Source organism: Platalea leucorodia (genome assembly GCF_965183815.1).
Source record: "Platalea leucorodia genome assembly, chromosome: W".
Taxonomy (NCBI): domain Eukaryota; kingdom Metazoa; phylum Chordata; class Aves; order Pelecaniformes; family Threskiornithidae; genus Platalea; species Platalea leucorodia.
Genome location: NC_138859.1, coordinates 884,541 through 898,944, shown reverse-complemented (window position 1 = coordinate 898,944; position 14,404 = coordinate 884,541). Strand labels below are relative to the sequence as shown.

The 14,404-nt window shown below is 48.3% G+C and overlaps 1 protein-coding gene across 3 annotated transcripts; it reads left to right on the top strand.

Annotated features, from left to right (window-relative positions):
- The first annotated feature begins 254 nt into the window (after positions 1 to 254).
- On the top strand, positions 255 to 14,400 carry LOC309601906 (AP-3 complex subunit mu-2). Of its 3 annotated transcripts, none has more exons than XM_082335167.1 (10): positions 255 to 533; positions 1,689 to 1,741; positions 3,103 to 4,491; positions 7,687 to 7,858; positions 8,391 to 8,528; positions 9,065 to 9,150; positions 9,684 to 9,817; positions 10,686 to 10,893; positions 11,723 to 11,867; positions 12,292 to 14,400. In XM_082335167.1, the coding sequence occupies exons 3-10, from the start codon at positions 4,219 to 4,221 to the stop codon at positions 12,390 to 12,392; spliced, it is 1,257 nt and encodes a 418-aa protein (XP_082191293.1). In that variant the 5' UTR covers positions 255 to 533; positions 1,689 to 1,741; positions 3,103 to 4,218; the 3' UTR covers positions 12,393 to 14,400. The 3 variants fall into 3 exon arrangements, with proteins under 3 accessions (XP_082191293.1, XP_082191291.1, XP_082191292.1); XM_082335165.1 differs by having other exon boundaries at positions 665 to 1,741; XM_082335166.1 differs by having other exon boundaries at positions 255 to 768.
- The last annotated feature ends 4 nt before the right edge of the window (positions 14,401 to 14,404 follow it).

Sequence of the window (14,404 nt, the reverse complement as noted above, 5' to 3'; positions counted from 1 at the left end):
CTGCGGCGGGCCGGGGCCTCGGCCGCGGCGGGGGCTGGGAGGCGGGGCCGCCTCCCGGGCGGCCGGAGCCGCCAGGCCGCCGCCCCGGGGCCGGCCGCTGCCGAGGGCGGCCTGCGGCGCCATGTGGGTAGGGCGTGCGGGGCCGAGGCGGGAAGGCGGCGGCGCTCGGTGAAGGCTGACTGGAAACGGCGCTTGGGCGGGAGCGGCGGGGAGCCCTCCGCGCTCCGGAACCGCGACCGAGGGTATGGCCGCCGGCTGCTGGGGCCGCGGCGAGCAGGCGGGCGCGGCTGGGCGGCGGGCGGGCCCGGGCTGGCGGTCGTGCTCTGCTAAGAGGTGCTTATAACCTCTGAGGTAGGAAGTCCATCTCTGAGGGTTAATCAGGCTTGCAACAGCGACTCTGGGGTTTTCTGACATAAAGCGATGTGGAATCCCGAAATAACGATACCATTTGGCTTGGGGAGCGAGTACGCCTTGCCCGTGCCTCTCAGCTGCGCGCGGTTAAAGACTGCTCCGTCCTCGGGCATCTTCGTGAGGTAATTTCTGTCACCTTCTGACATCTTTGATACATTTTGGTTTGTACAGTAAAAATATGCTGCCAAAATATTAGCTGTTCCACGCGAAATAATGTGGGAGCTATCTGGGTACTTTGGTCTTGGCTCCGCAGAGCTGGCTTTTTGTCACTGAAATCAAGAGGGAGAAGAGTCCGAGAAGAGAGGTCTGCCCTGGGCTGATTTACGGGACAGCATGGCTCTCTCCTGCTCTGCAGAGGTAGAACGTGGGACTAGCATGTGCTGAAAGTTGGCAGAAATCAGCAAATTCTCATTTTACAGCATACTCTCTTAGGCTATATTTGATTGAAAGAATCTCATTTTGTTGTCCATGCTGAATGGCTACGTGCCGCATGCAATTCTCTAACCTTTTCTAACCTTTGGCTCAGTGTACCAGTTGTGTGTACACGTTGTAAAGTAGGCATTTTTTACCATTGCCTTAAAGGACAACTATTGTGTAAAGTTTCATGTGAGCTTCCCTTTTTAGAAAAGAAAAAATATAATCTTAGGAAATGTTGTGGAGGCAGAGTTGATAAAGCAATGTGATGTTTTCTGAACGGCTTTGTTTAGTGTCTTGAGGTGAGAAATTTCTCTTTTGAGCAAGAGGAACTCTCTTGATGTTTTAACAGAATAGGTTTTTCAGGGCAAAAGTTAAATGTTCTCAGTGAGTTACTTATTACTTGAAGCCAATGGCGTTTGAGATGCTCTTGTACAAGGTACTGTACAAACGGTTCTGTTTCTGCCATGCCGACTATAGAGGTCTCGTCTTGTCTTGTCAGAGTCGGATTCTCCCTACAAATTAATCTCTTCTCCCACCTCTTGCTGAGTCTTCAAAATTTGGTTGGTTCTATGCTGCATGGCTTCCAGTGCCTTAAATTACAAGGCTGTGGTGCTATATTCAGAAAAGGCAATGGAGATATAAATATAATTTCCAGATAAGAAAGTAAAGCAAGACTAAGAGGATTCAGTACGTAACAGGGAAACACGACTGTGTTCCTACAACACAGAGTATCAGTCTGTAGACTCTATTCTGCTTCAAAATTGGCAGTAGGTTGTTATTAGCACCCTTGCAAAATTAATTGTTTTTGTTATAAATAAAAAATGGCCTGTTTTCTTCTGCTTTCTTTTTTATTTTCACAGCCCAGGCTAACAGCTAAGTCACCAGCATTCCTGCATATGGCAAACTACAGATGGTAAGGAATTGTTTTATCATAAAGACAGCGCACAGTTTGGCAACACTGTTTTGTAGCACTGCTCTTTGACTGCGCTTAGGTTTCTCTGGGGTTCATGTACTGTAACTGAGGTATAGTACCCTTCAATGAGCACTTTTCAGGCTGTCAGTAAATTAACCAGCAGAATGAAATTCTGTTCTGGCAGCATCTTCTGCCATGTTCTCCTTTTAGGTTCCAGTTTCTATAAGCTCCTGAGCCACTGGGGAGACTGACTTTCAGAACAAAACACGAGCTTTGTGCTAACGGTTTGGAAGCAGCCAGGCAGCCTTTCTGCAGCAGTAAACAGTGGTGTAACTGCAAATTGTTCTCTGCAGGCGCCAGCAAGATACCGTAGTGGACCTGTCTGATTTTAAAGTAGAAATGTATTTCCCCTTTTCCCTCAGCAACCTTTTCCTTTGGTGTGCAGAAATAATTAATTACCCTAGGGTTGCTTTTGTATTGGCACCAATGTTCTTGATGGCTAAAGAAACTGAAGTAACCATAGGAAAAATACAGAAGTGACAACAACAGCAAGAACTGGGCAGAATACTAACAATTCTGATGATGGGCGCAAGCAGTCAGAGGGAAATGGCAGTTTTTAAACAATGTCTGTAATACAATCAAAACTGAATTGCGTGTCATGAGACAAAAAAGAAATGCCTGTATTGAAAAGACGTATCCCATGACTGTTGAGTTTAAGGTCCGGGTTAAAACCAGAAAGGTTGGAGTTTCTCGGAGAACCAAGCGTATCAAGGCTTTATGTGGTTGGTCGGTGTAAGGATGTGCTGCTGCTTTCCGCCCGGGATCCCTCTGTGCCGCCCGTTAATACAGCCTCCAGGAGCCTCATAGGCTGAGGCACCAATCTTGACAATTCCTTTGTGTTAAAAGCAAAGTGATTATATTAAAATAACAAATAATGATTTTAAATTTAGAAATGCTGTAATTAAATGACAAATTATTACCCCTTTGTTGCTCTCAAATGTGTAATTCATTACAGTAATTTGAATTAGACTTTAAAAAACATTATTTGATGTTTAAAAAAATGCATTTGATACAAATCGTGACCGTAAAAGAGAAATTAATATGTAGGTCATTTCTCCTTCATTATTTTGTGCTATAGCAAAAAGCTCATCTAGCGCGCGTTGAATTATCTGATACTTTAAGGACGTAGGCGCACAGTGGCATTGAAAGGTAACGGCAGAGTAAATAAACTGGCCTCCGCCCCATCTGGGGGGAGAACGGCTACAAGGTAGCAACAGAAAATAAGAGCTAACGTAAACTCCGAACGGCGCGGGTTTTTGCGTTCTGCCGTAACCAGTGCATTCAGCTCGCTCATCTTCCAGCCGCGGGGATGTCCCCGCTGACAAGGTTTGCCCGCAGCCGCGAAGCGTGGAGGTGCGGAGAGGCAGGGCCGAGGCTGTCGGTGCTCGCGGGGCAGCCGCCATCCTTCCCGCGTCGCGGAGGCCGAATGCTGGGACAGCTGATGTAACGGGGGAGAGGCGCGTCTTTCCCTCGTTCTTCTATTCGCGGGTCCCAGCAGAGCAGTGAAATCGGGAAGTTATTTGTGGTGGCATCTGCCTGACTCCGAAGTCCGGAGATCTGCTACGTGAGCGCGAAACGCCGCTCCTAACGACGCGGAGGAATCGCTTGGCATAGAGTCGGGATGCATTCTGCACGACAGCTGTCGTTTTCACGCCGCCCGGACTGCGCTTTCAGTCGCGTTGCTGCTCTGCGGCGAGCAAACCGGCGAAACAGCGCAGCGGAAAGCATTCCACCGGGCGCTTCTCGCCGCGCTCTGCAGCCCGCGCGACGATGTCCGGGTGCCCTGGAGGAGCCCGGGAAGCCGGCGCCGCTTTGCAGGCCGCGGGCTCCGCTATCTGCAAGGCGGAGCGCGGTTCTGCCCGCCCCGCTGGAAAGCCCGGGCCCGCGCCTCGAGGCGGGGAGAGGGGGGCGTGCAGCACCCTGCCGGCGCGAGGAGCGCGGGCTGGCAGCTCGTGACGTAACCGGCTGGTAGCTCTTGACGTAAGCGTGGGGAGGTGAGGAGGGAGCGGGTGTTCGTTGCGTAGGCCCGCCCCTTCCGGCGGGGGACTTGTCAGGAGCCCGGGCAGGCCGCTGCACCAATCAAAGCTTGAGCGCGGCGTGGCGTTCGCGCTGCGTCACCATCCGCGCGCCTCCCCTCGGCCTATCGGGCGTGGCTGTGAGCGGGTCACCCAATCGGAGTGCTCGCTGCCAAGCCCCTCCCCTCCCGAGGGGTTTTTCGCGCTGCCAATCGGCGCGCCGGGGGGGTGGAGCTTGTGGCGGCGGCGGCGGGGGCGCGCGCGGGGGGTGGGGCCCCGTGAGGCAGCGCGGGCGCGGCGGTGAGGGGAGGCCCGGCGCGGCGGTGAGGGGAGGCCCGGCGCGGCTGCCGCTTCTGCTCCCGCTGCAGGAGGGCCCCGCCGTGCGGCCGCCCCGCCGCAGTCATGATCCACAGCCTGTTCCTCATCAACGCCTCGGGGGACATCTTCCTGGAGAAGCACTGGAAGAGCGTCGTCAGCCGCTCCGTCTGTGACTACTTCTTCGAGGCGCAGGAGAGGGCCTCGGAGGCGGAGAACGTGCCGCCGGTGATCCCCACGCCGCACCACTACCTCCTCAGCGTCTACCGCCACAAGATCTTCTTCGTGGCCGTCATCCAGAGCGAGGTGCCGCCTCTCTTCGTCATCGAGTTCCTGCACCGCGTCGTCGATACCTTTCAGGTACGGCTCGGGCGGCCGAGCAGGGGGAGGGTGGGTGTGCAAGGGCCTGGGCGTGCGAGGGGGTATGGGTGGGAGATATGAGCGTGCAAGGGCCTGGGTGTGCAAGGGGGTATGGGTGGGGGATGTGGGTGTGCAAGGGCATGGGCGTGCGAGGGGGTATGGGTGGGGGACATGGGCGTGCAGGGGCCTGGGTGTGCAAGGGGATATGAGTGGGGGACATGGGCGTGCAAGGGCATGGGCATGTGAGGGAGTATAGGTGGGAGATATGGGCGTGCAAGGGCATGGGGCGAGGGGGTATGGGTGGGGGACATGGGCGTGCAAGGGCCTGGGCGTGCGAGGGGGTATGGGTGGGAGATATGGGCGTGCAAGGGCCTGGGTGTGCAAGGGGGTATGGGTGGGGGATGTGGGTGTGCAAGGGCATGGGCGTGCGAGGGGGTATGGGTGTGGGACATGGGTGTGCAAGAGCCTGGGTGTGCAAGGGGATATGAGTGGGGGACATGGGCGCGCAAGGGCATGGGCGTGTGAGGGAGTATAGGTGGGAGATATGGGCGTGCAAGGGCATGGGGCGAGGGGGTATGGGTGGGGGACATGGGCGTGCAAGGGCCTGGGCGTGCGAGGGGGTATGGGTGGGAGATATGGGTGTGCAAGGGCCTGGGTGTGCAAGGGGGTATGGGTGGGGGATGTGGGTGTGCAAGGGCATGGGCGTGCGAGGGGGTATGGGTGTGGGACATGGGTGTGCAAGAGCCTGGGTGTGCAAGGGGATATGAGTGGGGGACATGGGCGCGCAAGGGCATGGGCGTGTGAGGGGGTATGGGTGGGAGATATGGGCGTGCAAGGGCATGGGCGTGCGAGGAGGTATGGGTGGGGGACATGAGCGTGCAAGGGTATGGGTGGGCAGGGTGGGCGTGCAAGGGGGTGGGTGTGGGCCATGGATGTGCAACAGGGTATGCGGGGCATGGGCATCCAAGGGCATGGGTGAGCAGGGTGGGTGTGGGACATGGGTGTGCAAGGAGAGGTGGGTGTGCAACACCCCCCCCCCCCATACCAGGACAGGCTCTCTGCTTCTGCTTTAGCTGAAGGGTTAGGTGAGGTGTGCTGAGGAGGTTAGAAAAGAGCCCCAGGTCACTGCTGTTGTAAAGGAGAAGGGGGGGGGGGGAAGGGAGCCCTTCAAGTTAGCAGCAATTAGTTTTCTCGTTCTCCTATCTCTTAATTCTCATCCTGCACCTGCGAGGATCTAGAGTGGGTCTCGAGGGCTGGTGGTGGTTAGGAATGCACTGCCTAGGATGAGGATGGATTCAAGACCTACGCTCAGAGGAAGGACCTTTCAGCAATCGAGATTCATATTTCTGTTTTGCAGCCTTGTCTCTTCTAGGGGCTGTGAACTAAGACCAAGCTGGCCTTGTTCTCACAAGGAGTTTTTGCGATTCATAGCCATGTGCTTTAGTCAATTAGTGACCGCCTGCCCATGTGCTTGCATCTAGTGATATTTCTTGCAAGCGTATTTGCTTTCTAAAGAAGGGAGTTGCAGGAGTTGCCCCAGAGCAGCCTTATTCCCTCTGTGCTCTGGCTGGTGTGACTGCCGGTCAGTTTAGGGAAGCAGTGAAGAAGTCTGTCTTCTGCCTGCCAACAACAGGATTGTGTAGTCTGGATTTGAAATGTCTTGTGACCAGCATCCCACCAGAATACAGGAGATGTGGGTGCTTGATCAAACAAGTATCATGTGAGCTTTTGCTTCCAGGCACCAGTCAGAATGCGAGCGTGGGCTGAGTTATGTTTTATTGAGTTCAGGGAGTGGGTTGGCTGTTCAGACCAAAAATGTACAATATCAGATGCCCTGGCTTGGCCGTATGTTACAATCTGCTATGTCTGAAAAAGAAATAGTGTTTGTAGTGCGGGACTAGGAATTCTCTAGTGTCACAGTTTATGTATACTCGTGCTTTGTGCAGAATGCCTTGTCTCTTTAATTGCTCTAAGTAACTAGAAGCTCAGGTTTGTGTTTGTGTGCGTGTGCTCACTCTCTCTCCAGAAAGATGCATGAAATCCCCACAGAATAAAACTAGGAGTAAATTAAATGTTCAGTTTTAAAAATTACTGAATTATCGGCTCTGTTTCCTATAACATATGCCAAATCTTGAAAGTTCTCCACTTAGTTTTGTATAGCTACGTTGTGTTACAGATGTAGAATTTGGTATATTTTCACTGCAAACTTTAATATTGCTAATTATTGTTTTGGAGTAGGAGCTGAAGAAACAGTAGAGGAATCACGCTGGGGAATAAACTGGTCTGTGGATCTTTTATGATTCACGTTCTAAGGTTCTGCTTGATACACTTCATAATTTATGAGGAAGGAGGGTTTTGTTACATGGATGGAATTATTTTTCAGACTTCTCGGAATACTGGACTTCTGCTATTAGTCTAATAGATCTTGGGATGTGTAAGCAGTCTGTGCACCCTAAGAGGTATCAGAACGAAAAAACACAGGTAGTGTCTTGGATGGACTTCGGAAATGTTCTCCTGTAAAACAAACAGGGACTTGGGCAGAATATGCAGAGAGTTTGAAGCTGTGCTCCCCCTATATTCCACATCAAAATAAATTCTAAAAAAATATTTACAGAATTGAAGTTAATAATTGTATTTTTGCCTATATGTATATGAGCATTATAACAAAAGTAAATGAAGAACTTTGATGAGGAGAGGTTGAATTCCTTAAATAGCGGTGCTGCACAGTTAAACTACTGAGAGTACTGTAGGTAAAGGCTGGGGCGGCTGAGGAGGGGTATATAATACTGGAGCCCGATGAAAGGCATCGCTGCACGCACGTCAGTAGTGGCCACAGGAAGTAAGTTTTTCTTATCAATGTTGCTGCTTAATGGGTTGCAATTGAGCCACTTTCAAGTGCTAGTTAAAAAATCTCTGAGCTATCAAAGGGAATCTTTTTATATCGAAAAGCAATAAGAGCACATGGTGATGCAGTGACTCGCCGGCTGGGGCAGCGGCAGAGGTATGCTCAGAGCCGCGCGTATCTGTTGGAGCGGTCAGTCTGCCTGACGTGCTTGTACTAATACATGGAGTTTCAGTGTTGTTTCGCCTCCTCCGAGAAGGGGCTTGATTTATTTCTCTGTGGGAGGACACTAAACTGAATGATCGCTAAGACTCTCTTTCAGAGATTGTTGAGTAAGTCTTTCTTTTGCACAGGATTATTTTGGTGTCTGTTCAGAGGTGATGATCAAGGACAATGTTGTGGTGGTCTATGAGGTGCTGGAGGAGATGCTGGACAATGGCTTTCCATTGGCAACAGAGTCTAATATTCTTAAGGAACTGATAAAGCCTCCCACTATCCTGCGAACAGTTGTCAACACCATCACAGGTACAGGGAAACAAAAAGTAGATAAAACTGGGGAGGCCCTGTGGCAATATTCCTGCATAAGTAAATTAGGACATGGGTGGAGAAAATTTATGTTGTCCTATGCCATTCTAAACCCCAGCGTAGGTGTATTTAGGGAGTCCTGTGTTAGTGCTTTGCTTTGAGGTTCCTTCCACTTCCAGCACCAGCTGCACTTCTTTTTTTTTTTTTTTTTAAAACCAAACCAGACCAATTACATTTCCAGTTACAGCCATGACGTGACTTCCTGGATGAGCTAATGTGGTGTGGGTTTTGTGTTGGGGTGGCTTTTTTGTTGTGTTTTTTAGTTACAATTCCCCATGCCTTACTGTGGTATGGTTTAGCATTGGATGTAAGAGAGACGTAAATTGTAGAATACAGACAGTGAGTAATTGCTCTCCTGTGAAGAGACAGAGGTTCTCGGGGATGAATTACAATTAAGTTATGTGAGGCCAAGGACTTGTTCTGGAGCATTGTCTAACTTTTGTGGTTGTTGTGATTGCCTTTCTTTTTCCAGGAAGCACTAATGTGGGTGACCAGCTTCCTACCGGACAGCTATCCGTGGTGCCTTGGAGACGTACCGGTGTAAAATATACCAACAATGAGGCGTATTTTGACGTGATTGAGGAGATAGATGCCATCATTGACAAATCGGGTATGGAAGTTGCCTCTGGCTAAGATGAGGGTAACTTGTCCTGATAGTGCCTGAAGAGAGATTTAGGTTTTCAAAGAGGAGCTCCCTCATGTAAGTGTGGGAAGCTCTATTCCTATTCTTGCTCGGGAAAGTTGCCAACTTGTAGGTGCTATTCAGTCAAAAATTTTAGAGAGGTACCAAGGTTTTCACTTGCCCTTGTTCCTGAGGTCTTGTCAGCAGTTCTATATTGGGAAAACAGAGGGTGAGTGGAAACTGTGCGTAGCACTCTCTTTAGTTTTTCTGCATCTTAATCCTGTTAGAGTTGGGAGCTATTGTCACGGGCCATTAAAATTGACATTGCTCGTGTCAGTGGTTCTTATTTGTATGCATCTTCTCTAGCAGTTGTAGCGAATGAGAAAAATGTTGAGCGGGCAACATAACGAGCCATGACACTTCATAAAGATAATAAATTTCCTTCCTCCCCATTGATAGTTTTTCCACACTGGAATTTTTTTGATCAGGTTCACATAACTTCCCGTATTTACTTATTGTTGCAGGTTCCACGATTACTGCTGAAATCCAAGGGGTGATTGATGCTTGTGTCAAGCTGACTGGGATGCCAGACCTTACCCTCTCCTTTATGGTAAAGCTCAAGGATGTATCTTTACTTAAGTATTTTGAAAAGGGTTTCCCAGCCCTGCTGCTAGGATCTCGGTCTCACGCTGATGGATTCCAGTAGATCAGAACCTGGGTATGCCAAACAAAAAGAGAAAGAACTGACAATGGCAACTCATGGTGAACCTCAGCAAGTCTGAGCATAAAGGTTTTATTTTCAGATTCTTTGTTAAAAGTACTGTTAGTGTGTGCTGTGACTAAGTTTCTGAGATACAGTCGTGCTTTAGGCAGATACCCTAAAGGGTCGTACTCACTTTTTGTGAGTATGCATCAATGTAATTATTTGACACGACTGAATTTTCTAAAATAGGATAGAGGTTATTGAGTACTGCTATTGCACAAATGTAACAGCATCAAATAGCTTAACGTGTCTGAATGTAGATAGCTTCAAATGGGCAGAGCACGTCGAATGGTAGGCCCTTCGTGGATAGAAGATTGAGAAGAGGAGGCTATTTTAAGTAGTACTGCCTTCACTAACCCTGTGACTTTCTTTTCTTTCAGAACCCTCGATTATTGGACGATGTCAGCTTTCATCCGTGTGTGCGTTTTAAGCGCTGGGAGTCAGAGAGAATACTCTCCTTCATTCCACCTGATGGAAATTTTCGCTTGCTCTCCTACCACGTCAGCGCTCAGAAGTAGGTGATGAATTTGGTGCTGTGAATTACGAAATTTGGATCTTCCTGGCTAGGAAAAAAAAAGGAATTGCTTTTAAAGATCAGGTGGCATGTTGTGCCAAATGAAGTAGAGGTGCATGGTACCTTGCACTCTTCCTTTTTTAAAACACGTGTTTCCTCCTTGTTTGGAGCAGTGATTCTGTCATTTCTTTTTGGTCAGCCAGCATTTTTCAAAGACTAGTAGCAGATGAACAAACTAGAGAGGGAAAGAATTAGGCAGTATGGAGTAATCAAGCTGTTGATTTCCTATGTTTATGAAAAACTTTTAGAATAAAACAAGATAGTTTGGTAATCTTGTTGGTTTTTTGACATCTCTCTTAATAGAACTACAGGTTCTCGTCCACTGTTAGCGTTCTGTTCTAGAAGCAGCTTACCAAGGACTAACTGGGGTAGAGATGCTAAAGCATTTTGTTAAGCTTTGTCAGGCTTATCTCAAGTAGGTGAAAAGGAGCGGGAAATCCAACCGAAAGCACAAATGTGAAGTTCCAGTGCTGCTGCACTGCCTGGCACTGCTTGCCAGCTTGGTTGTGACAGGCCAAAACATTCCTCATCCTTTGCTCAAGTCTCTTGTTATAGTGGATGTAGTTACCTGTCTGTAGAGAGGTAGAAAACCAAGATACAGCAAGCTTGATTAAAAAAAGTGTAATTAAGACTTGAGAACAGGATTCTGACTTTGCTCTTAGATCAAACAAACGAGTATTGGATTTCCTTCTCTTTTAAGGAGATTGGTTTCCGGTGTTTTCAGTGTAGAAGGCAAGGACTGCATCAGGAAAAGCAAAGATGAAGGCAGGAGATTGACAAGGACTCTCTGTTGATGTCTTTATTCTAGTCTTGTGGCAATTCCTGTCTACGTTAAACACAACATCAGTTTCCGTGATAGCAGCTCGCTGGGACGTTTTGAGATCACAGTGGGGCCAAAGCAGACTATGGGGAAGACCATAGAGGGAGTGATGGTCACTAGCCAGATGCCAAAAGGTGTCTTAAATATGACCCTCACGCCCTCTCAGGGAACACATATCTTCGATCCGGTTACAAAGGTGAGAGGAAAGAGAGAAATGAGATTTTTTTTTTTTTTTTTAATCTTTCTTACCTTTCAGCAAATGAAGTTGTGCTGTTCATGCTTACATGAACATTTCCTTGAACATTGCTTTTCTGAAGGCATTATCTTTTCTTGGGGTGAGAACTTTTTCTGGACAATTGCATACTAGAAGTTGTCTTAATCTCCACAACAAATAGCTCAGTGTCTGTGTGGATTGTAGTTCTGGCTGCTTGGTGCAGAAGATCCAAGAACTGGTATTGGATGATGAAGCATTAGTCTGGTGGATGCTTTGCAGACTTCTGCATATCTCGTTGTCATGCCTAGTACTGCACGTTAGACTTGGGCCTTTGCAAACACTGAGGATTTGGGTTGGATAGGGGGGTTTGATTTGTTTTGGCGTGTTCTGGGTTTGTTGTTTGGTCGTCATCCTCCCCCGGAGTTCACTTTTTTTTTCTTATTGCAAACTTAAATTTGATGGTTTACCAACAGTAGGCACTCAAGCAGCACTGCTTCAGCCACTTGGTAAGGAGGCAATTCTGCATTATTTTTGTCACTGTTACACATAGGAAATGGGGCCTGTAGCGCAAGCAGTGGAAATATAATTCATGGTAGGCTTTTGGGGAGCCTCATGGAAAGAGAGAGGGAGAACAAAGGTTGAAGGCAGCTGCTCCTTAAGCCTGTACTGTGTCTGTCCGATATGAAAGGCAAGATACTAAGGCAAAGACCTTTTCCATAAAGAAACATTAAAAGCTGTCATTAGCAGGGACTCTTCTTTAGAGGGTGTTATAGCATTTCTGTTTCACTGCTCCATTTTCTGTTCCTTGAAGTTGCTGTCGTGGGATGTGGGGAAAATAAATCCCCAGAAGCTGCCAAGCCTGAAGGGGAGCGTGAGCCTGCAAGCTGGGACATCAAAACCAGATGAAAACCCCACCATTAACCTGCAGTTTAAAATTCAGCAGCTGGCTATATCTGGTAAGTGACTGTCAGATAAAGAAGCTGAATGTTCTCTGCTGTGTCAGTGCTCACTCTGCATGTAGCTGAGCAGGCCTTCTGAAGTACCTTCTATCTGAAACATGTTCTTCAAGTAAAAAAATCGTGTGCCTTGACTACAGATACGTGGATTTGTCCTCTCTGATGCTCTGTGAAACAGCCTATCTACATTTCCTTGCATTTCGTGCTTACACACCTATAAAGAATTTTAGGGTATGGATGTGTTTGTAAAGAATGGTTCTGACAATTAGCAGTTGTCAGCTTTTCTCTGTTATGTTTACTGCTTACTAGAACTTTCCCTCTGCTTTCTGCACCTCTAGTATGATCTTCTGTTGCTTTATCCTGAGGGCCTGTCTGCTTTGTTTGTGGCAGCAGTCGGTCTTATGCTGTGTTTGTTTGCCTTTAGGACTGAAGGTGAATCGCTTGGACATGTATGGGGAGAAGTACAAGCCCTTCAAGGGGATAAAATACATGACTAAGGCTGGCAAGTTCCAAGTCCGAACCTAGAGGATCCTGATAGTGAGGAAGAGCACTTTCCTGTTTCTCCTGTCCCTGGCTGTTGGATGAGCCTCTTACCCCATCCATCTGTTTAGGGTTGCTCCCTTGCCTGTAGTAGCATGAGCAGGAGAGCCAGTGCTTAGGGTGCTGGGGAGCAGGGAAAAGTAAGGTTGACCTGAAACCATCTCATCCCTGGCTGAGCCTGAAGTATTTGGAACAATGGCAGATGGAAGAGGTGTTCAGGTCCCTTGGGATTAGTGAGTCAGCTATGTAAGCTTGTATCACCTTCATTTTGCTGTCTTAAAGGAAATTCTAGGGATGTATTGCCTTTTGTAACTCCTCTTCCTTATATTTTGGTTGGCTTTTATCCCTTCGTAGATGATACAAAGTTGAATTTCCACAAACTTTGACTCCAGTGTGATGGTCTGGCATCTGCCCTTCTCCATCACTGGGCATTTGGGTGGAGAGCTGTATAGCTCGTGGCAGCAGAGATCATCTAGCCGTTCTGCCTCAGAGGGCCGGGAAGAAGTGGAAAGGTAGACTGTCCCACCCAGGACGGCAAGTTAAGCAGCCTGAGATTGGGGATGGTGCCACAGAGGGAGGAAGGGAAGAAGTGGATGCTTTTTCTAGATATTTCATAAGCCATCTTGGTCATCAAGTATCTGGGATCTCTGGAGATGGACTGGAAACCCATCCAAATGTTAGCATGGTATCCTGTGAAGGGCTGACTGTAGCACATCTGATATTGCAACTGATGGGTGGTGACATCTGAATGTAATTCTGCGTCTCTTCGTATTTCGTCAGTATTGGAAGGTAGCGATTCTCCCAGCTTCTTTGGGGAGTCAGGGAAGAGACAGAGAGGCAGGAGAATATTTGTGGAAACAGAACACTGATGGAAACTGAAGCTGTGGCTAAATGAAGACGATCGCTATCCCAGTAACTTGTTGGAACCTCTTTTTGTCGCTGCCTGCTTATTACAAATGAAGGTGATACTGCTGTTCTCCTGCTCACTGATGTCTGTCTTTGAGGTAATTGTGTCCTGGTACCTTTGTAGTGTTTCTGGCTGTCCTACCTCGTTCCAGTTCCTGTACCAATCAGCTGCTGTGCAGGTGGATTCAAGCCTACGCTGGACTTTTCACTGGGACCATCTCTTCTGCAGGAGCTGTTGCTGTATCTGCCCATTCCAGTCCATGCTGCATCTCTCTGTACAGCACATACGTGAAATGAGAGGCATCTGCACTGTTCCCTATTGTCTGTAATGTGCTTTTTGGCCACTAGATGCCAATGTGTTTTCTCCGCGGCAGCAGAACTTGCCCCTAAGCTGCTGTACGTGTGACTACAGCATCTGTCAGGTGGCTGTGGAGTCCAGCATGTGCAGTTCATGCTTGTGAACAGAACAAGGCGACCCTAAACGAAGGATAACATACCTTCTGGTTTGCATGTGATGGATACTTGCAGTGAACGAATGGCATCTTGCTTGTGGAATGGCAAGTTGCAGTGCAACCGATGCCATAGCAGGTGGCCTTACTGCGGAGCATGTTCAGTGCAAATATAACCTTCAGCAAGGGCATCAATAAAATTCACTTTTACTTGTCATCTGTGTCGTTTCAGAGTGGTTTGTGTGGGCTTTGCAAGAAATACAGTTGGTACTGAGGAGGAACGGAAATTATGCCAATTGGATTGTGGATAGCGGGTGCCTTAGGGAGATCAATGTCTTTATGCGATTGGGATTGTAAGCTTGGGACTCAGTCACTGTCTGAAAAGCTAAAATTAATCACTTTCCTGGTAATTTTTCTTAGGAGTGCTGAGCTTTTCCTAGAACCTCACTGAAACTGTAGGAATGCAGCTGAACCGTTTTTGTTTCTTAGGTGGGGGTTTGGGTAGCAGGCGAAGGGCTGTGCTTTAGTTATGAAGACAATGAAATACCTTTTCACCTTCCGCCTCCTCAAATACTGACGTTGTCCTTTGGCTTTGTAGCTTTGTTTTTTAAAGTGTCTTTTTTCCTGCTGAAGTGATTCATG